Source organism: Sander lucioperca, chromosome 18, assembly GCF_008315115.2.
Source record: "Sander lucioperca isolate FBNREF2018 chromosome 18, SLUC_FBN_1.2, whole genome shotgun sequence".
In the NCBI taxonomy this organism is placed as follows: Eukaryota; Metazoa; Chordata; class Actinopteri; order Perciformes; family Percidae; genus Sander; species Sander lucioperca.
In genome coordinates, this window is record NC_050190.1 from 16885937 (window position 1) to 16911370 (window position 25434).

Below are 25434 nucleotides of genomic sequence, written 5' to 3' on the forward strand. Positions count from 1 at the left end.
GAATAAAAATGTGTCTGGTGTTAAGAAGATATGCTTCATATCCTGTCAGCTGCTCTGATTTCCCAGTTCTCTTCTAAATATCACAAGATATGCATAATAAACATTATCTGACTGGAAATCAGAGAAAATGGCTTACACTTAATAATATAATCTTTAAATCTCAGTACTCAGGAGCAAAGTTCAGAGAGAGTGTTCTTCCAGTTCTTGACTGAGCTTTGTCTCCTAGATCAGATCAGATACAAGCTGTCCTCGGAAGGATGTTAAGCCCAGCCACAGACTTGCTTCAGTGGGCTGCTCTGGCAGCTTAACTCTATTATCAACCTGAGAGGCCTTGGTAGGGCCAGATCTTGAAATTAGAAGGCAGACGTTAGGTGGAATTGTTTGTGGAATTATGTAGTGTTATACTGGATTTGTTTTATATAATGAGAGCTTTATCTGTTGTTTATTTTAAATCATATTGATCAAAAATTCTTTCACGCATCATTTACACACATAGCATATCCAAAAATGTTTTTGTTTTTATTAATTACCTGTTCCATAATTCTACATGTAACAATAATATTGTAAGAGCAGCAGTGAACAAAGGCCGGCATATTGTCAATCACAGGAAGTTGTGTCAGCCAGGTAAATGTGTAGCCAGTAACCTGATCTGCTGTTGACAGAACAGGGACAGGTGCTCCAACCAAACTAATCCATATATGCATGCTAGACACACTGTGTCAATCTGCCTTAATAGATGACCTGACAGGTCATCTATTAAGGCAGATTGATTCAAAGCTTTTTAAGACTACTCCGTAACCATTCCAGGCCTGGCCATACCTTTGTTGTTGCCATTTAAATTGCAGTAATTCAAGATGGTCTACATTGGAAAGGGAAAGGAATGTTCCCTGTTTGCACAGCTAATGCTGAAAACATTTTGTTACACGAGATGAGGGAACATCTCTGGAAATTATGTCTGAACTTTACGAAGAGAAAATTAAATAGCTGGGCGGTTTGTCATCTGAAGTATTTGATACACAAAAAGATACTTCAGTTTTATTGAACTGAAGTTTCTTACAAAAAAATTATTCAGTATGGGGCTCAGGGAAGGTTGATACCATGTCTGTGGACTTATTGTCATAGCTTGCATGACCATTTCACATAAAAGCCTTGTGTAAAAAACATATAAACCAGAATTCTCTTTGATTAAGTGTTATTGTCAAACCCACTCCCATAAGGCCTCAAATGCCAAATAAAGGTTTACAGGCAGAGGCCAGACATCTGCTGCCCTCTGATTGGTTGAAAAGCCAGCAGCAGTCTCACCTGTTATCCACAGCCCAGTGCATGGTAAACACCCTCAGTCAGAGCTGTGGGGAGAAGGAGCCCATCTGGTCAGCCGCATTAACTACCAGCTCTTTAACAATGGCTTCCAGGAAAAAGGATAAGGGTACAACAGGCCATATCAGCCAATAAAAACAGGCTATGCATGACATTTAGCGCCTGATGTGGGGCTTAGTGGTATACAGGTTACCTACCATCCGTACCAGCCCCTGGCAGTAAAACAAAAGGCAATCTCACAGAGCAGGGGGGGATGTGTGTAAAGCCGCCTGTTTCAGCTGTTGATCTCATAATTTTTGTGTAAAGATGCAGACAGAGCCTAGTAAAAGAGAATGAAGGGAATAATTTTTAGGATGCTTTCATATAAACATCACACAAATAAACCGGCAATACCTTTAGTCATGCGAACACTTTTATAATCACAATTATTCTCTTCATAGCCATCCCAATAGGGAAGTGTCGTTGCATTTAAGGAGGAAGGACCATGACAGCTTTTTGGATGGATGTAAATAAGAGAAGCTTGAAACAGATGAGAGGAGAGAGCAGTGTTAATAGATAGGCTGTCAATGGACAGCATTAAAGTGGTTATTTGACTAAACAGTGCCATCTTGTGTTCAATTACAACTCTGAAAACCTGGAAGGTGCAAATTACAGACAGTTGTAATTTTCACGAAAATAACAATATCTGTTGGCAACATATTCTTTTCTAGTGACAGTTTCACTTATTTTCCTACCTTTGCACACTGTTCAGCCCTCTAGTGTAGCTTTCAGTGGTGCTGTGCTACAGGCCACAACAATTAGTAACCCTCATCAACAAAATGGACTCAAACAAGTTAAACAGGTAAGTCTGGCTTATTATGATACTCTATTTTACAACTGCATCCACCTAGCATGCAAAGGTTTGAGATAAAGTCTCTATATGAGATCTATGGAATACAAAGAGGGATATGAAGACGGAAAGGTTCGGGGTGGAGTTTGAACAGCAAGCAATGTGCTTTCTACAGCTGCTGGCACTAATGAGGATAATTACCCCAGTAATAACATTAGCCTATCTGAGGGAATGGAGGGGAAGGACAAGTGGTTTTGTGTGTGTGTGTGTGTGTGTGTGTGTGTGTGTGTGTGTGTGTGTGTGTGTGTGTGTGTGTGTGTGTGTGTGTGTGCGTGTGCGTGTGTGTGTGCATGTGCGTGTGCGTGTGCGTGTGCGCACGCCTTCTATCTCACTTGCTGTCTCTCCCTCCTTCCCTGAATCTCAATATCTCTTTGTTAGCCCACAATAATTGTATTTGGGCCTCATATCCGCCATATCAGATTCGAGTTTGTACAAGGTAATTAGCAGGGGAAGGGAAGCCTCCACACCAGGAGGACAAATGCCCCCATGACATCATTCTGGCTCCACTCAGAAGGGGAAGGTTTTTTTTTTTTATCTCTCTCTCCCTCTTCCACCTCTTCATCCTTCTTGTCATTCAGCTTTTTTTTTAAAAAAGAACACTGAATAGAGGCAAAAATGGCAAGTTGATGACATTGAAAAGGAGGCGAGTTGGGGTTAAGAAGATAAAAAAAATGAAGAGAAAAATGAGAGATAAAGGAGAGAAAGGGGTTGAAAGTGATTTGAGATGAGATGGAGGCCTGTAATCTCCAATCAGCTTTGACTAACAGACAGCGGGGAAAAGTTCCTCGACGTTAATGCAGCTTGCCATTCAGAAGGAGCCGGTGTATCCAGCTGGGAGTCGGGGGATGAGGGAAGGATTAACTGGCACTCAGGTGGAGAGAGATGAAGAGAATCAGACGGAGACCCTGTGGATGGTCACACCTTCTCTTGCTCCATCCATCTCTTTTTTTTCTCTCTGGGAACAAATGCACTGTATGTTTTCTGGGTGGAGTGGTGAAAGCAGAAGGAAGTGGTAGAAGCTTTACTTTAGGGGCAGCTGTTTGCAATATATATACATTTAATGTTTTGAAGATGAGTCAGCAGTTTCCTTAGAATGCTCAAGGGATATTTTATTTTATTATATATATAATCATACAAATTTTGTCAACTCTACAAAGCATTTATTTGTTTTGACTAAATCAGATGTGATGTTTAATTATAAATTAGAGATAGCTATTCCTCTTACAATTGAGCAGGGAGCTGTGACTGACAACATTTTACCCTTTTATTCAAAAAATGTAAGATGATCCTTTATGTTGGACCCTGTTGTCTGGTAATATAAAACTGATTTAAATTAGTCCCAGGTAATCTCCGGATGCCAGCTGTCTATCACCACTGCTGTCCTCCAGATGCTCCTGTTTCTCCTCAGCATGACCGTTCATTCCCTTCACCACTGGAGAGCAGATAAGAAACAGTTTGAGTAAGAATATTACAGCATCTTTCAAAATAAGTTTTTTTTTTTTTAAATTAGTTTGCCGTTCCAATGAGCTGCTTTAGCGCAAACAGTCCACAGTATGATGCTCAGATACTCACCCTGTCTCAACACTGTGAGCTGTGCTGATGCAGACGTTTCCCCCAAGGCATTGTGGGAGATGCAAGAGTAGACCCCTGCATCAGAGACGTGGAGGCCCTGAATCTGAAGCCAGGTAGACACAGTGTAGCGCTGGGGACCGCCTCAAGCCTGAAAAAGGACGGGATGAAACCTCAAGAGATGCTAAAAATCCATTTAAAGGTAAGAAATAATATGTATAAGACTTTTGACAGCAGTATGGGTGGTACAAGAAAGCAATTTAATAACATAATATGATTATGTTATGATCATTATTGATACACAAGCACCAATATCAACTCCCTTTTTTATTATCAACAGACTTGTGGAACACACTCTGGGACTGTTTTGTTGCTTGGTAGTTGAGCTTTTAGCCAGTGCATGTTTACAATGAATGATGACACAAGAGGACATTGCTGTGTGGGTGTTCAAAAGGAAAGTCTATTCATGTTGTTATCACTGTTTCTTCTTAGTAGAAGCCCTTTGTTGGGAAGTGATTGTTGTTTTCCAATTTTTTGGATAGCTATCATTGTGTTTCTTTTAAATGATTGTCTTGCATTATAAGACATATCAGAATCTCTTGCATTGTAATATCATTGCAATCGATCCAAGATGGATTTGGAAGTTTAAAGGGCTATGTCAGCGATTTAGTGTGACACTTCCTCAGAAGACATTATACAAGTATTTTACAGGCTCAGTAGTACTCCTTCTGGGAATTACTGGAATTGTTGGGTCTTTGTAAATTATAGAGTGTGGTCTAGACCTACTCTATCTGTAAAGTGTCTTGAGATCATCTTGTTATGAATTGATACTATAAATAAAACTGAATTGAATTGAATTGATGAATGAACTGAACTTCAAGTGTAAAATCAGTGGAATGGCATTTTTTAATCAAAAACATCTTAATCTATTAAGCAGCTAGGGCAAAGACATACACTGTTTTATGAGATTTGCTGTGATGCATAATAACTGCAGCTCATAACAAACCTGGACAGAGATGTGAGGATCATCTTCTGGCAGGACGTTGTCACTCCCTATCTTCCTCCAGCTCAGGTTTGGAAGAGCACACGATATCATTCCCGGTGTAGTTGAACAGGTTTCTGGGGCTTCGAAGGATACGGGGGCCTGCGACAGAAGAAAGGGAGTACCCCATGGTTCAGAACTAGGACCCTTCATGTTCCCTATCAAGACAACTATTCACATGCATTGAAATCTTGAAAACTATAACTTTCCTGGACTGAAAACATATGTGAGAAAAGAATGTGGTAACCAGAGCGGCAGGGTCTTCTTCCAGTGAGCTTGAGGGTTGTATTACGGTGGCTGGTGGCCTCTCTCATCTGGCAAACATTTAGGTACGTCCACCCATCCGAGCCACATACAGGGCCGTTTTCCTGACAGACACATGTAGGTTCTGGCTGCCCTGTGTCCCCTCTTTGGCATTTTTCTCTGGCAGACCAGGCCCTTTCCACAGCGGCCGTAGAACTTCTGAGCCCATGGGTCACACTGCTGACCCTCCACGTTAGCACGCTGCTCACAGCATCCACAGTCGTCCTGCACCTGACCTACAGAACAGTTGTCAGGGGCCAGGGGGCAGAGGTGCTGGTTGCACTTCCTGCAACCCTCGCCCTCCTCCCACAACCGCAGCCACCCTTGGTGCTGGGATGGCTGTGGAGCCACACACTCATGCATATACACAAACACAGGCAAAGCTGAGCCATGCTGCTGACCTGCATGTAAAATTGTTTCAAACTGAACCAAATTTATAAAAGCCAGTCCTGGTTGCCTGCTGTTCACTGACAGTCTAACAGTCACATGTTGTTCCTCCTCTAAGTTTTAAATGATTCCTTCTGTCTCCTCTCTTCTGTCCTCTTCTGAATGGTGGGATTGGTTTTCGTTATTATTTTCATGTTTCCCTGCTGAAGTATTTTGCCATTTAGTTTTTCCCCCTTGAGATTTTTTCATCAGCTCCAAGTCCTTTCTAACAAAGAGACGGCATTTGCAGTGAATGAAGCGAGCAAACTTCATCTCTAAGGTATCTGACTTGTCTCATCTTTCTTTCCTCCCAAATCTGCTGCCTTTCTTCATGTGCCAGTGTCTCTGGGCAGGGCAGGACTGGCAAACAGGCTTCAGAAATGGCACAGGATATATAAGAATCCTGCTAAATCTGAACTTCATAAAAACGGAAAACGACAGCTGTCTATATAATCCCAATATATATTTAACATGCATTATTTGGGATAAAAGGATCTAAAGTTAATAGAAAATGCGGCTCTTTTTAACAAGCTCTTTATCTATGAGTATTGTTAAATTCCTGGGTTTGGAAACATTTTCTGATGATTTCATGACGATTGCTGTTAGTGTTGTGGAGGTTGGGAATGAGTATTTGTCTGTGCATGGAAAGAAGAACAGTTTTAAATAATATGTAGATTTAGGTTTGAGGTTGTTGTTTCTCAAGTTTAGGAATATGTGCTGGTCTAGATATCACTCACCCAGAAATGTGCATTGCTAGCATAACATGGGGCCAGTCAGGAAACTTTTGAGGCATGGTGTTCACACAGCAGCTTCACAGATTAAGGAATGAATATGATTTTATTTTGTATTGGCATGTTGTGATAGTTTCCCTCAATCTAATTTAATTTAAATATATAACATATCGTTGTTTTACTTTTGAGTTTATGATATAGCCTAATGATATATATAGATATACATACATACAACATATAATGATATATGGTAGATATTACCATTTAGATCTGCCATTCTTTTTATATTTTTATCGACATAAAGACATATTGTGTGTATGGGGTGCACAGTTTGTTTGTGTTTGTTATGAAAACAATAATAAAACCTTTATCACAAAAACATACTATAATATACAAACTATACAACTGTCCCTCATTGTTATTTGAGTAGTAGCCTATGTGCACACTGTCTGAATGGACCTGACTGTATTCGTAAACATGCTAGGCTACATATTTAAAGAAAATCATATACATAGGATAAGATCTGTGTCTTTTTTATCTAAGCTGCACTTGCATTGCTGCATAAAGCTTTACTGTGTGTAACTGCCCTGAATTTTGTTTGTTTTATAACGTGGCACTTTTCCTTTGCCATCCGGTGTATTTCAGATTCGCTCGGCACAATCACCTCCTTATGTAAATGGTCAAAGGCGTGGCTTTATAAGGTGTGTCTGACGTCACGGCATGTAAGGAGCTCACGTACCACGGCAGAGACTTTAAATACCGTGAAGGTAGCGATAAAACCTATTGCGAATCCGTTTTGTACTTCAAAATTAAAACTGAAAACTGAATTATGCCCAGATTAACACAGGTTTATCGACTGTAATGGTTATTCTGCACGGTATTATTACATCACGTACTGATCAGTTGATAGATCACAGTTCAAGCTAAAGTGAATTCAATGTTCTGTGGTGCGATTTTAGGAATGTTTAAGCTTTTCTTTTGAAAGAAAACGTACAGGAAGTTGCGCGCCAATCATCAACATGATTTTGTTCCACGTTTCACCAGGAAGTAAAGAAATATGGAGAGAAGCGAACTCTCACTAAAAGAACTGACAGATAAAACGTCATTCTGTCTTCACACACACTTTCTTGCCTGCTTCTTCTAACCAGTTTTATCAAGAGATTCTGCCGAGAACGACAATTTACATTCTTATCGGGAAATTTAGTAAGTCTTTTAACTGACAACTTCAATCATTCTGTACCATAAATATTTACGCTCATTCAACAGAATGTCAACAGACGTCTCATTTTGACAGTTTGTTAAGGGAGTTGTACCTTTGCTTACTGGGTTAGATAGTAGGCCTAGTTTTAGTCATTTAGTCTTGAGAGGAACTGGCAGAAATGCATGACATATTGATATTAAAAACACTTTAAGTGTTTTTTTGATAGGCTAACATTACATACAAACCTTTTGTTTTTATTGTATAGTCTGGCTCAAACGCCTAAGTACTGAATAATGATGTAATGGGAACACTTAGAAGAGTGTTAAGAATGTAGCCTAGGTGGCATGTAGTTAAATGTATGTATGTGTGTATGTTATAGCAAATTCCATTCCGATGCAGCCTTTACTGTGTTCATTGCAAAAAAAAGTGCTCTCTCAAAAGATAAGAATAACTTCCAACAATGAAAAGGCACTGACGTATCATCTTGCAGGCACTATAATTGTTTTATGTGGTTATACAGGTTCAGGGTTGAACCGAGTGACATGGGACAATGTAGGTGGGTCACATCTGTCAAGTGGGCCTAACAAACCTTTCAGGTGTGCTCAACTTGGCTCAGACTAAAGGATATCCTGTTTTTTTTTTTCAGAGCAGGTCTAGGGTGTGCACTCAAGTCATTCTCCTACTTCTAAAATCAGAAACCACTGCATAACCAACTAAATAACCAGAGAAGGTCTTTAAATGGAGGGTTGATTGTATGTTGTATTTCACAGGTGAGAGAATGGCAGAGAAGGTGCTGGTCACAGGTGGAGGAGGCTACATTGGGAGTCACTGTGTGCTGGAGCTCATTGAAGCAGGTTACAAGCCAGTCGTGGTAGATAACTTCAGTAACGCTGTAAGAGGTAAGCTCCCTTACTGGAAACACAGGCTGATGAATAACTTTGTACACCCATAAACAAGTGTGTTTGTTTAGTGCAGTGATACTGTGTGTGTGTGTGTGTGTGTGTGTGTGTGTGTGTGTGTGTGTGTGTGTGTGTGTGTGTGTGTGTGTGTGTGTGTGTGTGTGTGTGTGTGTGTGTGTGTGTGTGTGTGTGTGTGTGTGTGTGTGTTACGTCCTATTGTGAATGGAGGAGAAGGAGATGTGCCAGAGAGCATACGTAGGATAGAGAAGCTCCTCGACACCAGCATTGAGTTCCATGAACTAGATCTTTTGGACCAACCTGGCTTGGAAAAACTCTTCAAAAAGGTCAGAAAGTGAATACAGTGGATTTATTAATCTGATTAGAACAATTCAACTCATATAATTGCTTTGTCAATCGATAAGCAATGACAACGAACCGTTGTAATCATTGTTCATGCAAAAATGCCAAATCTTTGTTGTTGTTGACTGTAAGGATGTAATACTTTTCTTTGTCATGTATGTACTGAAATATCTTTAGGGTTTTAACTGTTGGTTAGATAACACAAACCATTTCAATATGTCAGCTTTGCCGAAATGTTGAGGACATTTTTTACTATTTTCTGACATTTTATAGACAAATTGATAAATCGATAAATCAAGAAAATAGTTACCGTTAGAAATGAATTCAAAATTGTTAATCATAAAAAAATCAAGAAAATATATGGCAGATTGATGGATAATGAAAATAATTGTTCATTGCAGCCAAAAATCTGATTTCTGCAAATGTAAAAAGTTTTTTTCTAATAAGTCTGATCTAAAATAACTATTATTGAATAAATGCTGGGCGAGTTTGCTTTTGAAGGGTTGTATGGTATGTATTCAGGGCCATCTGATAAATACACCAGTATTTATACAATTCCTTGCTTTTATAGACTTTTTTTTTACCAAAGAATGTCCCTGCTGGCTACCATACATGCTCAGAAAGCATTGACAATGGGTAGTGCACAGGCATATACTGTAGGTACTAGGTGTGCATATAAGTTATAAAAAAAAAAAAAAACATCATACACAAATATGCCTAAATATCTATATGTGTTGCAGCATTCTTTTATTGCGGTGATGCACTTTGCTGGTCTGAAGGCTGTTGGGGAGTCAGTGGAGCAGCCGTTGCGCTACTACAGAGTCAACCTCACCGCCTCCATGAACCTGCTCGAGGTCAGTTTAAACTTTGTCATCTGAACTTACTCCTTATGTCCTCCATTCACTCTTCATTTCTGAACTGATCTTTATTTGCACTTCATCTTTGTTCACTGAGTGCATGACAGCATGTATTCATTTGATACTGAGCCGGCTAATTCTAACACTGCACCCTTCATAACTTTTAACTTGTGGAGCCCACTGTGTCTGCCAAACTTAGCGTTTAATGCTTACACCTAAGGTGTGTGTGTGTGCTTTAGACTGCTGACTGTATGTGTGTGCCGTGTTTGTTTGCATCTCCACGTGTCCCAGGTGATGCAGGCTCACAAGGTGCACAATCTGGTCTTCAGCAGCTCGGCAACGGTGTACGGAGACCCTCAGCACCTTCCCATCGACGAGAAGCACCCCGTGGGCGGCTGCACTAACCCCTACGGCCAGAGCAAGTACTTCATTGAGGAGATGATCAGCGACCACTGTAAAGCTGAGAAGGTACTGATCAGGAGGTAGAAAGGCATTCAAAGATGCACACGCACATATACATATTGTGTCTCATTATTATGTGTCAGCAGGATTGGAATGCAGTGCTGCTGCGTTATTTCAACCCAATTGGGGCTCATTCCTCTGGACTTATAGGAGAGGACCCTCAGGGTATCCCCAACAACCTGCTGCCATATGTTGCCCAGGTACACAAATTCTCTGACAAATACATGCCTAGATCAGATCAGAACATGCAATGCATATTCCATGTGCTTGGTAGTTATTAGCTATTGGATGATTTTCCATTGTTTGCATTGCTTAAATTATCTCCCTCATAGGTGGCCATTGGGAGAAGAAAGTGCCTCAGTGTATTTGGGAATGACTATGACACACTTGATGGGACAGGTAATGGAGAAGACCTGTAACTGCTGTGCACATATTTAATTGTGGTTTGAAATATAATTTGGCCAGGGGGCTCTTAATGACAAGCAAACTGTCATAGCATATATTCATGTAGTTTATTTCTCTTGCTAGGTGTGCGAGATTATATCCATGTCGTAGATCTGGCAAAAGGACACATAGCAGCTGTGAAGAAGCTGAAGGACAACTGCGGCTGCAAGGTACATTTAAAAAAAACGCAAAAACAAAAGCATTTTGAAACACATTTTCTGTCATTTTCTGGTTCCTTCTGCATTCATTTCAATACATGATTGTCTGTAGGTTTACAACCTGGGAACAGGGACAGGCTACTCTGTGCTCCAGATGGTGAAAGCCATGGAGAAGGCATCAGGAAGAGAGGTGAGTGACAGAAGAGCTCTTTTCTCTCCAAAGTAAATTCTCTTCAGGGTCAGCGATCGTATTGTGTCTTCTGAGAGTAACTGAAGGGACTTGGAGCAGTGACCACACTACATTGTGTTATCCTGTTGGTTAAAGGATGGCAAAGCTGACATTGACTGTGATGGTGGCCCCTGATTCACTGACAATCCCACTTTTTAGGCTTAACCACCCTCCTTTTTGTTAATTAAATATAAACTTAATGTGTCCTCTCAATAGATCGCATACAAAGTCGCCCCACGTAGGGGAGGAGACATAGCATCCTGCTACGCTGACCCTCGTCTAGCTGAGAAGGAGCTGGGCTGGAAGGCTGAATTTAACCTGGAAAGAATGTGTAAGGGCAGTCACACTGCATACATCTACATGTATTTTAATAAGGGCTTTTTTGGTGAAATATTTCCCCATAACATCCTGATGTTATTTTTTCTATTCCCATGTAGGTGAGGATCTGTGGCGCTGGCAGTCCATGAACCCCACCGGATTTTCCAAAGACACAGCCTCTTGATGCAACTCCAGCCTTCTGTTGTTAAATCTTCTTCTAAATCACCGGGCCAAAGGGAACCATCAACTTCCTCATTTTTGCATTTCATATTAACACATGATTGAGCTGAATGCTTTACGTTTTGTCTTGTTTAATTTTATATTTGTTCTTTATTAATGGTTATCTTATTTACTGTTTACATTAAAAGTAACAGTTAACACAAAACGTCTTTCTGATTTTACTTTGTTGTTATTTCAGATTAACAATAAATATTTGATCTTTCTCTTACTAATGTATTGATCTGTGAGCCATAACAATGATGAATAAATACATTTTTCTTACTGAGAAAACGGAAGCCTTCATTTCCACTCTATGAAAAATTATTCATTGACAAAAAAATAAGAATATTCCAGTAAAAGATACTCACTTGTAAATATGAGTTTGAAAAGTCACTATTGAACATCACAGAAAGACTATTATCATAGTGATATCAAGGCAGTTTAAAATAAATCTACCAGTATGATATGGGCAGTAGAGGGTTTATACAGGCTACAAATCCCTACAGAATGATAGTAGAAATATTGCACAATTTTATATGGCTGGGATATTCTGTGTTCAATATTAATATTTTGTCCATACAATACATTTAAAGGGGGCACTAGGGCTTTAAATGGCTCCTTGAACCCTCGGGCACCCAGTTAATAAACACCCACGTCAGCACACTGCTCCAGTCGCTCTAACCGGGTTTCGGTCTTTAGGGCTGAGCAGGAAGTGCTTGACTGTGGACCCTGGACGAGAAAAAAGAGCACAGAAAAAAAGGCAAAAGAAATTAAAAATGGAAATGGTGGCAGACTTGGGGGCGAGTAGACTCTATCGGGCGCCGGGTGAATCAAGTCACCAGTGAGTATCGATGGATTTTGTCAGGGGTATCACGGCGTGGGGCGTAAGCGGGTCCTTCCGACACCTCACGCCTGGGAACGAGTCGCTGGGTTTGGGCAGCAGGCAAATTCTCCCCGGTGCTCGCTGCGCTCCGGACCTCCGGCGAGAAGTGGGGGTGGTCTTTAGGATGAAAACGGGCGTTTTAGCGCCTAATATAATATACTATGTGAATATATTTATTTATCAACTGGCAGCATGCACAGTTGCTGGAGGTTTGTATCTATTTTTCTATTGTGTGCTGCTGGAGCCTGAAGTGGGCGTCGCTCCAGGACAGACTGGGCTGCTCTGGTGCGCCGCTGCCCGCTTTTCTCTCGCAGGACTGCAGCACTCTCATGCCGTTCTGTAGGTCGACTGATACATGAATTAAGGGAGAATAGCTCGGTGAAGATACTAGACTTGGTTTCGTGTGAAATGAGGAGCACTATAGAGTCTTGCTGGCGGGCGTTGCACCGTGGGTTATCGGGCGTTGTGAAGCCTGTCAGCAAGCATCGCGTAGCCTAATTAAAAATGAATGCGTGTAATGCAGACTTTATACGATTATGGCTAAATAGGTTACTATAGAAAAAGAGGAACTATTCTGAAAATGTGGTTTCGGCAATTTCTTTCTCTCTTTGGATATCATGTCCGGTAACAGTGCTTTCTTCTCTTCCCATGAGTCTGGTTTGTTTGTAACATCAGATATTTCATGCGCGCTTTAGCGTCCCACAGGGATGATTACAGGGTTTTGCCACCCGATGCTCTCTGACTGGAGTCGGGTGTAGCCTATTAGAAGAAGATTTTGATTGAAGGCTCGTCCAGCCAATCATAGTGCAGAATGAAGTCCTGTGGGCGGATGATCTGCTTAGCTGGAAATGGTCCAGTGCAGAAACAAAGACAGGGGAGAATTGACAGCTACATCAATGGGGTGTCACTGGTGTGTTTGCTATGTGACCTGCTGTCAATATTTGGGGTCTGTAACTAATCATTTACCAAGGTAAGCTGGTAATAAGGTCAGATGTCCCATGAATCACACCCCAGGAGTGCATGTTTCCCTTAATATGTACAATTCAATTATGTATTATGTATGCATAGGCTCGTGCATAAATAGTCTTAGCTTGTTTATTCTAGATCATTAAGATGGAAGTGTCTCCGTGTCAGTAATGAGTGTCCACAAGGCCTCTGATCTGTTATTGTCTTGCAGAACAAGTCAGTCTATGCCCCATGCACAACCAGTGTGAGTGCTATCATGTTGTCTCCTGCAGGCAGCCTCAGAGGTGGTTCAACACCGCTGACATCACAGTGTCTCACCAAAGCAGCCTGCTGAAGCAGCTCAACCAGCAGCGCCGCCAGGAACTTTTCTGTGACTGCAGCGTGCTAGTGGAGGGACAGCTCTTCAGGGCCCACCGCAACGTCCTGTACGCCAGCAGCGGCTACTTCCGCATGCTGCTGTCCCAGGGGCCCGATGGGCTGTCCGACTCTGTCAACGCCACCTTTGACGTCTTCAGCCCTGAGACCTTCACCGTCATCCTGGATTTCATCTACTCTGGCCAGCTGGATCTCTCCAGTCACAATGTGATTGAGGTGATGTCTGCAGCCAGCTACTTGCAGATGAACAATGTCATCAACTACTGCAAGAACTTTATCAAATCCTCCTTGGACATCAGTGTGAAAGATGAAGACAGTGACCGCTGCCTAAGCTTGTCTGAGACCTGCAGTTTTACCAGTGGGGCAGGAGAGGAAACCTCAGAGCAGCAGCAGCAAAGCCTCAGCTCTGTCAGCCCACCACCGGCGCTCTGGACCCGGGACAACTCCAGATCTCAGTCTAGCTTTATGGGGAAAGACCCAGACCAGGAGTCATCGACCTCAGCCCTGAAGACTAACCCAAGCAGCCCTGCTGATGATCTCAATGCAGAGGCAGAGGACCTGCAGGACCCTCAGGACCCTCTGTACACCTTGCCTGGATCAGAGCGCCGGCGAGGTAAAGGGGGAACCAAGAGGAGAGCATCCCACAGCACCCGCTCCAACCAACCTGAAGACTTAGACATCGAGGAGGCGAGGACACGAAAGGCTGAAAAGGCAGAGGAGCTGTATGCTACTCTGCCACCTATTGTGGGTGTTATTGGACACTTTAATAAAGGTGAGTAGGACTGTATGTGAGGAAATGGAAAGACAATAGTTCTCTAGAGAAGTGAGAAAAGGAATAACATCATCAGCAGACTGGCACGAGGGTTACCCTCAAAAGAAGCCAGTAAGATATCCAGGGAATAAACAGAAAAGCCAAAGCTCTGAACACTTTCTCTTCCTCTTTGCAGACTCCAACCCCATTATGCGCTTCAAGTGTCCCTTTTGCACACACACGGTGAAGAGGAAGGCTGACCTGAAGCGTCACTTGCGCTGCCACACTGGAGAGAGGCCGTACCCCTGTCAGGCCTGCAATAAACGCTTTACTCGCCTGGAGCATCTTCGTAGCCATTTTGAGACGGTAGGTTTATTACAACCAGGAGGTTAAAGTCATTCATTATTGATGAAACAGCTTGAGAAACATAGACGTTGTGATAAAGATTTCACTTCAGGTTGCGCTAAAGGGTTGGAAAAACTAAAAATCATGTATGAGTGTTACCCATACCATACAGCTACAGAAACACAAACCAACTTTTTGAATATAACATTCTTTTGTTTTTCCAAAGATCCATCAAGCCAGGAAGCTGGTGTGCAGGAAGTGTAAGTGTCAGGTGACAGAGGAGACTGGGCATGTGGTGTGTGAGGGCACACGACGCTACCGCATGTGCACCACGTGCATCCAGGAAGTAGATTGTGATGAGATCCCCATGGACAGTCTAGATGGTGCTAGTGAGGAACCGGCCCTGTTATTGGGAGTGGATGGGGAGGAGGAGGGGGACAGTAAGAGGAGCTGGATGGTAACCGATGACGACGACCTGGCTGAAGACTCGGGGGCTGACCTCATCATCCAACAGGTTGACGACAGTGACGAGGAGCTGCAGTGAAATGAAACCAAAGTGTGTGTGTGTGTGTGTGTGTGTGTGTGTGTGTGCGTGTGCGTGTGCGTGTGCGTGTGCGTGCTAAAGCCATGCAAGAGAATTTATGCACAAAATATGTAATCCACTATTGTAAATACACAAATTTATGATATATTAGTTGTCTATTAGTTACATGCAACTGTTTAATCTTTACTTTAAATGAGATGTTGACCTTTGTGACAAAATGGAATGCTTTTTGTTAAACTTCATAAAGATATGCAGTATCCAAAGCATGCATATGCAGTGTTTCCTTTGCTTCAATTATAGTTAAATGATAACTCTTTCAAATATATATATATTTTTCATATGCATGGAAGAATACCTTTGCTACTTTTTGGGACTGCTTTGATAAAAGCTGGACAGAATAGTGACTCTACTGCTATTTCCCTACTTTCTGTAGGGAAAGTGAAGAGCAGACTTTTTTCCCTATGTCACACGGTTGCAGTTTTCTATATTTATGTTTAATTATAATATGCACTATGATAAAAAAAACAGTTATAATTTATTTGTTGTTTTTTTACTTTTCCACACATTAAAATATTTTTATACATTGCTGTGTCTGTCTTTTCACCCAATTTGTAGTGTAAATGGAAAGTGCATGCAATCAAATCTTATAAAAGGAAATTATATTAAGTACAAGAACATTAAAGGAAAAAATAATGAAATACACAATAAAATAAAGGCAAACATGCAACTATAACATTAATTGTGTATATATGCTCTTTGTTTTTATGTCATTTCAGAGAGTGTATCAGTTATGTAAAGACTGAAGGAAAACAGTAACATGCATGTATTGTTTTAGAAAAAGTACATATGCCTATAAAATAAATCCCCAATAAAATCAAAATATTTGCCATACAATTAATTGTGGCGTCATTAAACGACAGCTTTAAATTGTGTTATACTGTTGGAAATGATAATCTGACAAACATTTGACAGTCAATGACAAAATTACTTTTCAATTCAAATTCCCAACCAATAGATGGCGCCCTTGCAGTGCTTTTATCATCGCTCCGTTCCACCCTCTCCAGGAAGAAGTGAGGTCAGACTGGCGGTCGGACCATCATGGCTGCCGTAATGAGGCTTGTAAACAGAAGCTATTTAAGTTCAGCCATGGGTCAGAAGTATGTGGCGTTTAGCTCAACAGCAAAGGTCAAAGCAGTGAGTTTTTTGTGCTTGTATCTTCCAGCAGGTTAAACTGTGCACGTATAGCTAGCAGCCTGGGCGGCAGTGCTTGTCAACCAGCTGTTAGCGTCCTCTACGGTCAAGCTAACATAGTCTGTAAACTAGGCAGCAGTTAGTTGGCCACTTGCTACTAATACTGCTACTTCACACCTGTGTTAAATGTGTTTGTGTTTGTGCAGGCTGGCGTAAGAGCAGGCCAAGCTCTTCCAGAGAAGGTGAAAATAGTGGAGGTGGGACCCAGAGATGGTCTTCAGAATGAAAAGGTAACATTATGTAATAATTGTTGGTTAATTTGATTACACATCAGCCAGAAAGTATCTCAGTCTAACATTAACACCACTCATTGCTTTTTTTTTTACCATCAGTGTACTAAGATAGAGCAGGTGCATTATGTATTCTCAGTCATGCATTTGTCTCCGTGTTTTTCAAGTGTTCCTCATCTTGTTGCTTTACTGCTCCCACTCTCAGACTATGGTGCCAACAGAGACTAAAATAAATTTGATTGACATGTTGTCAGCGTCAGGGCTGCCAGTCATTGAGGCCACCAGCTTTGTATCTCCAAAATGGGTTCCACAGGTGAGTTTGTTCTCCCACTCAGAGCCATTCATATGGAATGTGCTGACACACCCAACGAGTTACAAAAACCAAACCACAGTGTATGAGAATGGAACTGTTTTTTTTTTTTTCTAAAGCACTAATGGTTTCTGTCATCTTGTCCAAATGTTAGATGGCAGACCAGGTGGAGGTGATGAAGGGGATTGATAGGAAACCTGGAGTGTCTTACCCGGTCCTCACCCCCAACCTCAAGGGTTTCCAGGCTGCGGTGAGTGTCAATCATACACCAACACACTTGCCAAATAGCTACACTGAAATAGTGTATATCCAGCTTCTTCTACTGTAGGTGATTTGTCTTAATGTGTCATTTAAAATGCATTTTCCTGGCTCTTGCTTACTACAGATAAAGGCAGGAGCTTCAGAGGTAGCCATATTTGGTGCTGCATCTGAGCTGTTCAGTAAGAAGAACATAAACTGCTCAGTGGACGAGAGTTTACAGCGCTTTGACGAGGTTATGAAAGCAGCTAAAGAGTTTGGTGTTCCAGTTAGAGGGTAGGTTCACTGTCTCGCTCTTGACTGTCAACAAACGTATAAATCATTGGAATTATAGCGTTTGATTTCTGCATGAATTTCCACTCTGTTTCTTGTCACTGCAGGTATGTGTCATGTGTTCTTGGATGTCCGTATGAAGGCAAGGTGGCACCTGAAAAAGTTGCACATGTGCGTTCTCACTTGATGCATGTTTACATTATGTAAAATGGCACAATGTAAGCACTGTGTTACTCATGCAACCAGCTCAAGCTTTGACACTCTTGCAGGTAGCTAAGCGTCTATACTCCATGGGCTGCTATGAGATCTCTCTGGGTGATACTATTGGAGTGGGGACTCCAGGTAGCATGAGTAAAATGCTAGAGGCGGTGAGCAGAGAGGTGCCAGTTAATGCCTTGGCAGTGCACTGCCACGATACCTACGGCCAGGCCCTTGCTAACATCCTTGTAGCCTTACAGGTCAGACCTGGTTCTTGTTATTTTAATGCTATTTGAAAATATCTTGTCCATGTAGGTAATCTTTTGTTGATGTTGTGTAAACTTCAGTCATTTTGAAGGTACAGATTTTCTGTGTTTTGCAGATGGGAATCAGTGTGGTTGACTCGTCAGTAGCTGGACTGGGTGGTTGTCCCTATGCCCAGGGGGCTTCTGGGAATGTTGCTACTGAAGATGTAGTCTATATGCTGCATGGACTTGGGATTCAAACAGTAAGTTTGTGTTTCTCTTTAGCCTCCCCTGTCTTTTGGTTCTTTTTAGTAGAGATTAAAGATGCTGCTCTTGCTTTTTTTTTGTTTACTTAAATAAAAAACAAAGAAGCTTTTTTTTTAACCTATTTTCTTTTATTTATGTACTTTATTTTCTGATGAGGAAAATCTGGTCTTTCATGAATTATATGCACCAGCTTTGCACAATGTTCCACCCCATCATAAATTAATTTGCAGTTCTAATTATTGTGTATGATGTGAGCTGCCTCAACTTTGACCCTCTGACTTTCTGTCCTCATCTCAGGGAGTGGACCTCTCAAAGCTGATGGATGCTGGAGCTTTCATCTGTCGAACCCTCAACAGAAAGACTAACTCCAAAGTGGCGCAGGCCACCTGCAAGCTGTAGACAAAAGCCAAACCACAGGCTCTTTCACAGACTGTACACTGCAGCACAACCATGCAACCTGGAGCCATCATTCTCTGTATGTTGTATTCTCCCTATTCTGATTTTAGTTTGATTCATCCTCTCCCGGTATGAGAATATTACTTTAAGATTTAGATGGTACTACTGACCCCTCCCTCTGTTTAGAATAAAATACCTGATTCACTACATGATAGCATAGCTGGAACAGTGCCTTATGTAAAGTCAGTCTAATCATACATATCCTACTTTTCTAATTCCATGCCTTCACCAGTTTTTTAATAGTGTGCTTGCATTCCTTTCTGGGCAGTGGGGTTATAATAATAAAATGAACCAGTAAAAATGTCCTAGATATGGATAAACTCACTGCTGATGTATTCAGTGATCACTGTCTTCAATGAATTCTCTATATAGGGAGCGTCTATGTAAACTTATCAGTTCTTTTGAACTTGGGCATTGTACTGGCTTGTGAAAAAAATATTGATGTGCTGTGTGTATTTATTTTAAAATGCCCCTCTTCAAATTCAACATGTAAATATTCAACTAGATTGTGAATTTAAAAAAATACTATTTCATAAATAAAATGTGCTGCTGATATAAAAAAGAAAATTAAATTAACAGCATTGTGATGAATCTACAGGGTCAATAGTGATTTTGCAATTTTTTGTGTGGAAATGATTCATAAAAGAAATGCCGGTTTCTTTGCTGCACCTTGTTAAAACCTGACCAGTCTGACAGGCAGACTGAGATTCTTACTGCAGCTCTCCGCAACACTTAGAAACAGATCATAGCTATCAGAGACAGGAAAATGCCATGTCATGATGACTCGCTGCTAATTCAAATGAATAAATGCTAATTGGCATGCAAGCCTGGTGTTTTTTAAACAATATTTTTATTAATTTTGCATTGCAGCCTGGTGATTGTTAATGTCAGAAACTTAGTAATGAGCCAGCATGAATGGAAAAATTCAGCTCCTTAAATAACAATGATCAGACAGTATCCTAGGAGAAAACGTGTTTGTCCCACATGCGTAAATAGAAACCATATTCCAGAAATTAAATTAACATAAGGCATCAATTAGCAGCCCTTACTGTTAAAACACCAAACAGAAACCCATTCAATACATTTTATTAAGTTTTGTAAAAATGGCATTGTTTACAAGTGCATAAAATACATTTCCATCTGATGTCCACAGTGGACGATTAGGGACTCGCAAAAATGCGTGATATAGTTCAATGAGCCATCTGTCCAACCTTCTTCCTCTTTTGTGCTCCAGCTCTACCAAGACAGAATTAAACAGCAACATTCCTTTTGCCTTATTTAAATCAACAGTGGTCTTGGATGAGGTGAGTTTGTGTACAAGCACGTCAAAACACACAGTCTATGTACAGCGTGTGACTGTGCAGCATAAACCTGAGACCAAGCATATGTCCACAGAGGCTTTAGATTAAGAAATATACCAATAACATATGTGTTTTGTTGCTCACCTGAAAAAAATAAATGCAGTAAAAACATTTTTGTTTCAGCCAGTATGCACACCTTCAAGTATTACTCAGCCATTAACTCTGACTTTGGAGTGTCCACACTCCAATGCAGAATTGTTTACCATTTTTCAATGTCATCAGGACAACGCAACGTGAAGATAAAGCAATGTCAGTTCAGTTAAATAAAATGAGATCACTAAAATTAATGAAAACAATTCAGTGACAACAGAGCACCCTGGCACAGCACTGTATTCAGTGGCAGATAGGGTGAATACCTCTGCCAGGAATGTCCTGCTTCCTTGTTCATTTCCTTTTCCTCCCGTGTCAAAACTCCAATCACAAGAAAGAAACCTCACAAGAATGTTCTAATATAGGTGAAGTTGAAAAGGCACACAGACACACAGACCTTTATTGTATTAAAAAAGGCACACAGACCTTTATTGTATTAAAAAAGAAAAAGAAAAAGAATTATTAACAAATCAATTTGGCTATAGCTGACTTATAAATATTGTGGATGTTGACTTGGAAACCAAAGTGATCGCGCTCAAAAAGAGTCTTAGATGTGGACACAGGGGCCCACGGAATGATTCCAGTACTGATGACTCAACTTCCAGGGTCTGACTCATACGGATATTTGGCTCATAGTTCTGACTCTGTTTTCTGAGGATTGTCAATGGGTATTAGGTCAGGCACTGCTGATCTCTTGATTTCAGCCTGATCTTTGGCTCACAAAAATGACAGATCAGGAGCAGAGGCTCGTATCTTCTCTTCAAGTTTGAGTCCAGGTGGCCTGTGGGAAGACTTAACTGCACTTCTAAAGGATGGAGGCTGTTCCTTTTTGCTCAGCGTTGGCATAGTGTCGATGCTGTTGTCAAAGGGCTCCTCATTGTGGTCGTTGTGACTCACAGCAATTTGGCGTTTTTGCCTATTGAGCTTGTTCGCAATTCGCGCTATGCGCTTGGAGACAAGATAAATGATCTCGCAGATGTTCAGGACAATGCAAAGGCCCGAAGCTCCGACCATGAAGTAGCTGAAGACCTTCTTCTCGGTGGGGTGGCCAATGTAGCAGTCCACCAGGTTGGGGCAAGGTTTCACACCGCACTTGACCAGTCTCGGCAGGTAGAAGCTGTCGTAGATGTGGTGGAGGATGTAGAGGAAGGCGACCTCGATGCCTGTCTTTACGAAGAGGCTGATCAGATAGGTCCACCACAAGCCGCCGTGTTTCTTGCCTGTGTTGTTGTACAGCTTGCTATTGTTTCCATGCTTTGCTTTGTACTTGCGCTCGCGGTCGTCACGGTATGCCACGTGCATGACCACCATGAAGGACGGGCAGGTGACAAAGATGAGCTGCAGGGCCCACAGGCGGATATGGGAGATGGGAAAGAAGTGGTCATAGCAGACGTTGGCGCAGCCGGGCTGCTTGGTGTTACAGTCAAAGTCCTTCTGCTCGTCGCCCCACACTCGCTCCGCTGCCACAACGTACACCATCACCCTGAACACAAACACCACAGACAACCAAACACGCCCGAACGCCGTGGAGTATTTGTTCACCCCACTGAGGAGGGCTTGGAAGGTCTTCCAGTCCATGTCCTTGGCTAGCAGTCAAATACCTCTTCTCTGGAAATCCTCTCTTGCTGATAGTAGTTTATCTTCAAACCTGAAGGAAAGCAGAATGAAGAATGGGTGAACATGTTTTAATTGGCAGCATGGAGTATTCTGCTTTCACTCTGTTGGTGGTGTCTCACTTAGCTACTCCAGGTGGTTTCAATCACGCATAAGCTTTCATTCTGACTTTTCAAATCATTCATTTGTCTTGGAAAGCGGATTTAATGACAAAACATCTCACACAGGCCTCATTTATCAACCCTACCAGAAACAACCACTGACAATAACACACAGGAGTAGGTCTCGAGCCAAACCGTCCCAAGAGCGTCCATGAAGGAAACAAGTTGGACCAACGTTATTAACACACTCGGAGTTTAGTAGCATTTAGTAAGTATTTCAGAAAGCGGTATGCCTACTTTACAACGTTTATTGATTTAAGAAACAACGTAAATACTTTCAGCCTTCTGTTATGTATGTGTTCACATAAAGCACACTTCAGCCTTTTCAATATGTCTGAGTCTTTAAAAAAAAACAGCCTTTACGCACAATGTGAATGCGTTATTTAGACATATTTTATTGACAGGGTTGGCTCTTTAGCGACATGAGGCCCTTCTACAACCACCGGAGATTATTTATCGTTTCATATACTGCCGTATGAAAGGAATCAACTCATTTCCAATTGGCTTAAACGCTAACTTCACAAAGCTGAACTCATCTTAGACACATCCAAAGTTCATTATATCGAGTTTTTTGCACTTACCAAAAGAAGTATTAGTCCATTACTAGTTGAAAGACGCGCTTACATATATTTCCGCGGAATTTCTTACCGCTTTAATGTCGTTTTAGTCCTTTAACGCACATATTTGGTTCCCTAGACAGGTAGAGAAGCGCATTGTTGAGAAATGCGCCTGTGGGTGTGGTTAAAGAAGAAAAACTGGAGCTACCCCAGATGTTCCCCTCTCTCTCTCTCTCTCTCTCTCTCTCTCTCTCTCTCTCTCTCTCTCTCTCTCTCTCTCTCTCACTCTCACTCATACCCAAGTGTTAGGTGGCAAACCAAATATTTTTGCATAACAGTTATCACAGAAACCATCTCCAGGGACTTTGAGTAGGATTTGGAGATAAGCCTACACATGGACAGTTTGAAACCAGACAAACCAATCAGAGCCTTCTTGATTTCACATGGGGGCAACCAGGGTCCAAGTCTTCTCAGACAGGGTTAATGAGACAAAGCGCACTCTAAGGGGTCTTTGTGCTTATTAAAAGGTTTTGAGATTTATGTCCATTGTTTTTATGTTTCATGTTTTCAGAGAGTGCTGTCTCCCTGTCCCAACATGTTTTGGAATACTTCATATAGTATACCTACGAGGCAGACACACCCTAAGGTGAATACATTTTTTTGTTGCATGTCCTCAACTAAACCTAGTGTTAGGCAACACTTTTTCTGAGGAGATTGGTTATTGAAAAAGGTAAAGTGGCTGGTGGAGAGAAGTTCTGAGTGGGGAGATCATTTAACCAAACCAAAGTGAATTCACACCAAACCAAAGTAAATTTGTTGTCATGTAGCCAGAATACATATTCAATTTCCCTGTTCCTTTTTATCTTCCTGCACTATTAATTTATTCCTTCCCTTTTTATGCAACACCCACACCTGTGCCAAAAAGGCATATTGTTTCCTTTATTCTTTTCCCCTTAATACCAAGCTCTTCTCAGATAACACTGTCACAATGCATGAGCCCTTTTAAGCTCCCCCTCATTGTCAGATCATGAGCTTTTGTCTCCCCTTCACCATCCGCCTGCTTATACGACAAAACTTATTTATTTTCTTACATTACAGATAAGAGTTACCAGACAAACTACTTTACTGTGTGTCTGTTCTGTAGGGAAAACAACCCGTCATTAGAAGTGTTTGCAGAAAAATTTAAGATGTTATAAGGAAAATCAAATATCAGCTTGTTTAGCTGTGCCAGAGCCTGTCAGTTCTTGCCTGTGTTCAGAGCTATTGAATCCTGTTATTATATATATATTATATAACATTATAAAAGACTTGCTCATGTATCACCAGTTTCAAGTCAAGTCAGAGGTATTTGTATTGTTCAAACAATCAAATACAATGTCTCAGTGGGCTTTTTTTCAGGCTCACAACAGCAATTGCTCACAACTGAGTCCAACATTTTAAAAGGAAGATAAGTAAGCACTTTCAAAAAACCTTGTTGTAAAACTGTAATTTACAAGCTGTGGTATAAGAGCTGTTGAAATGCCAAATGCATACATTGCAAATGTAGGCAATCTGATAATTAAGCTGAAATGGTGTCTTGTTTTTAACTTTGTTAAAATGTCTAAAAATGATTTGTAAATCTGAGATGTGGACAGTAAATTCAGTTGTCTGGTACCCGGCTAAAATATGGGGTACTCATATTTTCATCGGTGTACAAATAATTAGCACTTTCTATGATGACAAAAAGGCTTAATTTGTCTAAGGCCAGGAGTGAAAAGTATAACTATAAAGGGAATATTATAGTTCTGGCTTGTCTAAATTAAACACTTGATCTCAAAGTCTTGCAGCCATGAGCTAAAACTCTCAGAAAATCGCTAGAAGTATCAACTACAGCTGTTCATCAAATGTTCGTCAATCGTTCATCTGTAGCATAAAGCTTGGGCATGTGAACACAACATCTGTACTTGCAGCATTAAATTAGAGCAGTTCAGCTGACAACAATTAATTTGTAGAAGGGGAAGGGGAAAGAAGAGTTGCTTCTTGGCTCCAGATGAAGAACTGGTCCAGGCAGTCTGCCTGGGCACACCTGGAGGAATGCACCCTGTTACGTAACATCTGCCAGCCTCAAGTCTCGATAAGACAGACCAACACAACAGGAAAAACAAATCACTTATCACTACTGTGAAAGGAAGGAAATGTACCAGCGCAGAGAAGGCTGGAACAAAAAGAGAAGGACTACCCGAAAAAAGTTGGGAGGATCTCGTGAGGGGAGTAATTGTCGGCTCATTTACAGAACCACCCAAGCTGGGCAAACAGAACAACAACAAAGACAACTGCGCATACTGAAGCTTGCTTATATTTTCAGAGCTTGCTACACTTTATAATATGTGATGCAACACTTAAGAGCTTTAATTTTAGCACCAATGGCCCCAGAGAAAGAAACATTTCATCCCTACTGTGTACTTGGATAATATACAGATGGGTTGACAATGATGTTCTCTTAAGTCTCAAATCACCCACAAAAAGTTTCCTTCTTGTGGATTCACATATCCATCTGTGACATTTCTGAATGGCACCCCAATACAGTAGAGGTGAAAAACGACATTCTAGCAGCTGCAGCTTGTGTTTCCTCAAAAACAGTGCCCTAGTTAGCATGATATTCCACAGACCTCTTTTGTTATAAAGTTCATCGGAACTACCGTCTACTGAAATAGATATTAATTGTTCCAATGAAATCTGTTAACAGTGGTGGAAAGACACTTTGACTGTTTGACTTTTTAAGATGTCATTCCTAATTGCTCTGAGCAGCACAAGCTATATTTATTCTATTAGGTGGCAGCACACATTTCAGAGGCAGATATCTCAAAATCTCAGCAGAGCAAACTCAAAATATCTG

The 25434-nt window shown here is 41.2% G+C and overlaps 4 protein-coding genes, 1 long non-coding RNA gene and 1 pseudogene across 12 annotated transcripts; 3 read left to right on the top strand and 3 right to left on the bottom strand.

Annotated features, from left to right (window-relative positions):
- Nucleotides 1–1896: 1896 nt before the first annotated feature.
- On the bottom strand, nt 1897–18619 carry LOC116042461. Its single transcript, XR_004103231.2, has 3 exons — nt 18461–18619; nt 8982–8989; nt 1897–1910 (listed from the first exon to the last, which is right to left on the bottom strand). It is a non-coding gene; the product is annotated as an uncharacterized LOC116042461 (long non-coding RNA).
- LOC116042459 lies at nt 3474–5512 on the bottom strand (annotated as a pseudogene).
- gale (UDP-galactose-4-epimerase) lies at nt 7290–11590 on the top strand. 4 transcript variants are annotated; one of them, XM_031288623.2, is made up of 11 exons: nt 7290–7480; nt 8249–8377; nt 8609–8721; nt 9478–9591; nt 9886–10062; nt 10143–10256; nt 10389–10455; nt 10585–10670; nt 10771–10848; nt 11104–11218; nt 11325–11590. In XM_031288623.2, exons 2-11 carry the CDS (start codon nt 8257–8259, stop codon nt 11387–11389), a joined length of 1050 nt encoding a protein of 349 aa, XP_031144483.1. In that variant the 5' UTR covers nt 7290–7480; nt 8249–8256; the 3' UTR covers nt 11390–11590. The 4 variants fall into 4 exon arrangements, with proteins under 4 accessions (XP_031144483.1, XP_035850476.1, XP_031144482.1 ...); XM_035994583.1 differs by having other exon boundaries at nt 8612–8721; XM_031288622.2 differs by having other exon boundaries at nt 7291–7480; nt 8606–8721.
- zbtb8a (zinc finger and BTB domain containing 8A) lies at nt 12084–16169 on the top strand. 4 transcript variants are annotated; one of them, XM_031288616.2, is made up of 4 exons: nt 12084–12265; nt 13546–14420; nt 14596–14765; nt 14971–16168. In XM_031288616.2, exons 1-4 carry the CDS (start codon nt 12201–12203, stop codon nt 15286–15288), a joined length of 1428 nt encoding a protein of 475 aa, XP_031144476.1. In that variant the 5' UTR covers nt 12084–12200; the 3' UTR covers nt 15289–16168. The 4 variants fall into 4 exon arrangements, with proteins under 4 accessions (XP_031144476.1, XP_031144475.1, XP_031144477.1 ...); XM_031288615.2 differs by having other exon boundaries at nt 12086–13277; nt 14971–16169; XM_031288617.2 differs by having other exon boundaries at nt 12087–12265; nt 13485–14420.
- On the top strand, nt 16300–19318 carry hmgcl (3-hydroxy-3-methylglutaryl-CoA lyase). Of its 2 annotated transcripts, none has more exons than XM_031288624.2 (9): nt 16300–16482; nt 16686–16769; nt 16975–17082; nt 17234–17329; nt 17465–17613; nt 17718–17781; nt 17880–18068; nt 18191–18316; nt 18618–19318. In XM_031288624.2, the coding sequence occupies exons 1-9, from the start codon at nt 16387–16389 to the stop codon at nt 18717–18719; spliced, it is 1014 nt and encodes a 337-aa protein (XP_031144484.1). In that variant the 5' UTR covers nt 16300–16386; the 3' UTR covers nt 18720–19318. The 2 variants fall into 2 exon arrangements, with proteins under 2 accessions (XP_031144484.1, XP_031144485.1); XM_031288625.2 differs by having other exon boundaries at nt 16330–16473.
- A 1320-nt stretch (nt 19319–20638) lies between these two features.
- cx35.4 (connexin 35.4) lies at nt 20639–22807 on the bottom strand. The gene is made up of 2 exons (XM_031288626.2): nt 22584–22807; nt 20639–21875 (listed from the first exon to the last, which is right to left on the bottom strand). The coding sequence occupies exon 2, from the start codon at nt 21803–21805 to the stop codon at nt 20945–20947; it is 861 nt and encodes a 286-aa protein (XP_031144486.1). The 5' UTR covers nt 21806–21875; nt 22584–22807; the 3' UTR covers nt 20639–20944.
- Between the last annotated feature and the right edge of the window lie 2627 nt (nt 22808–25434).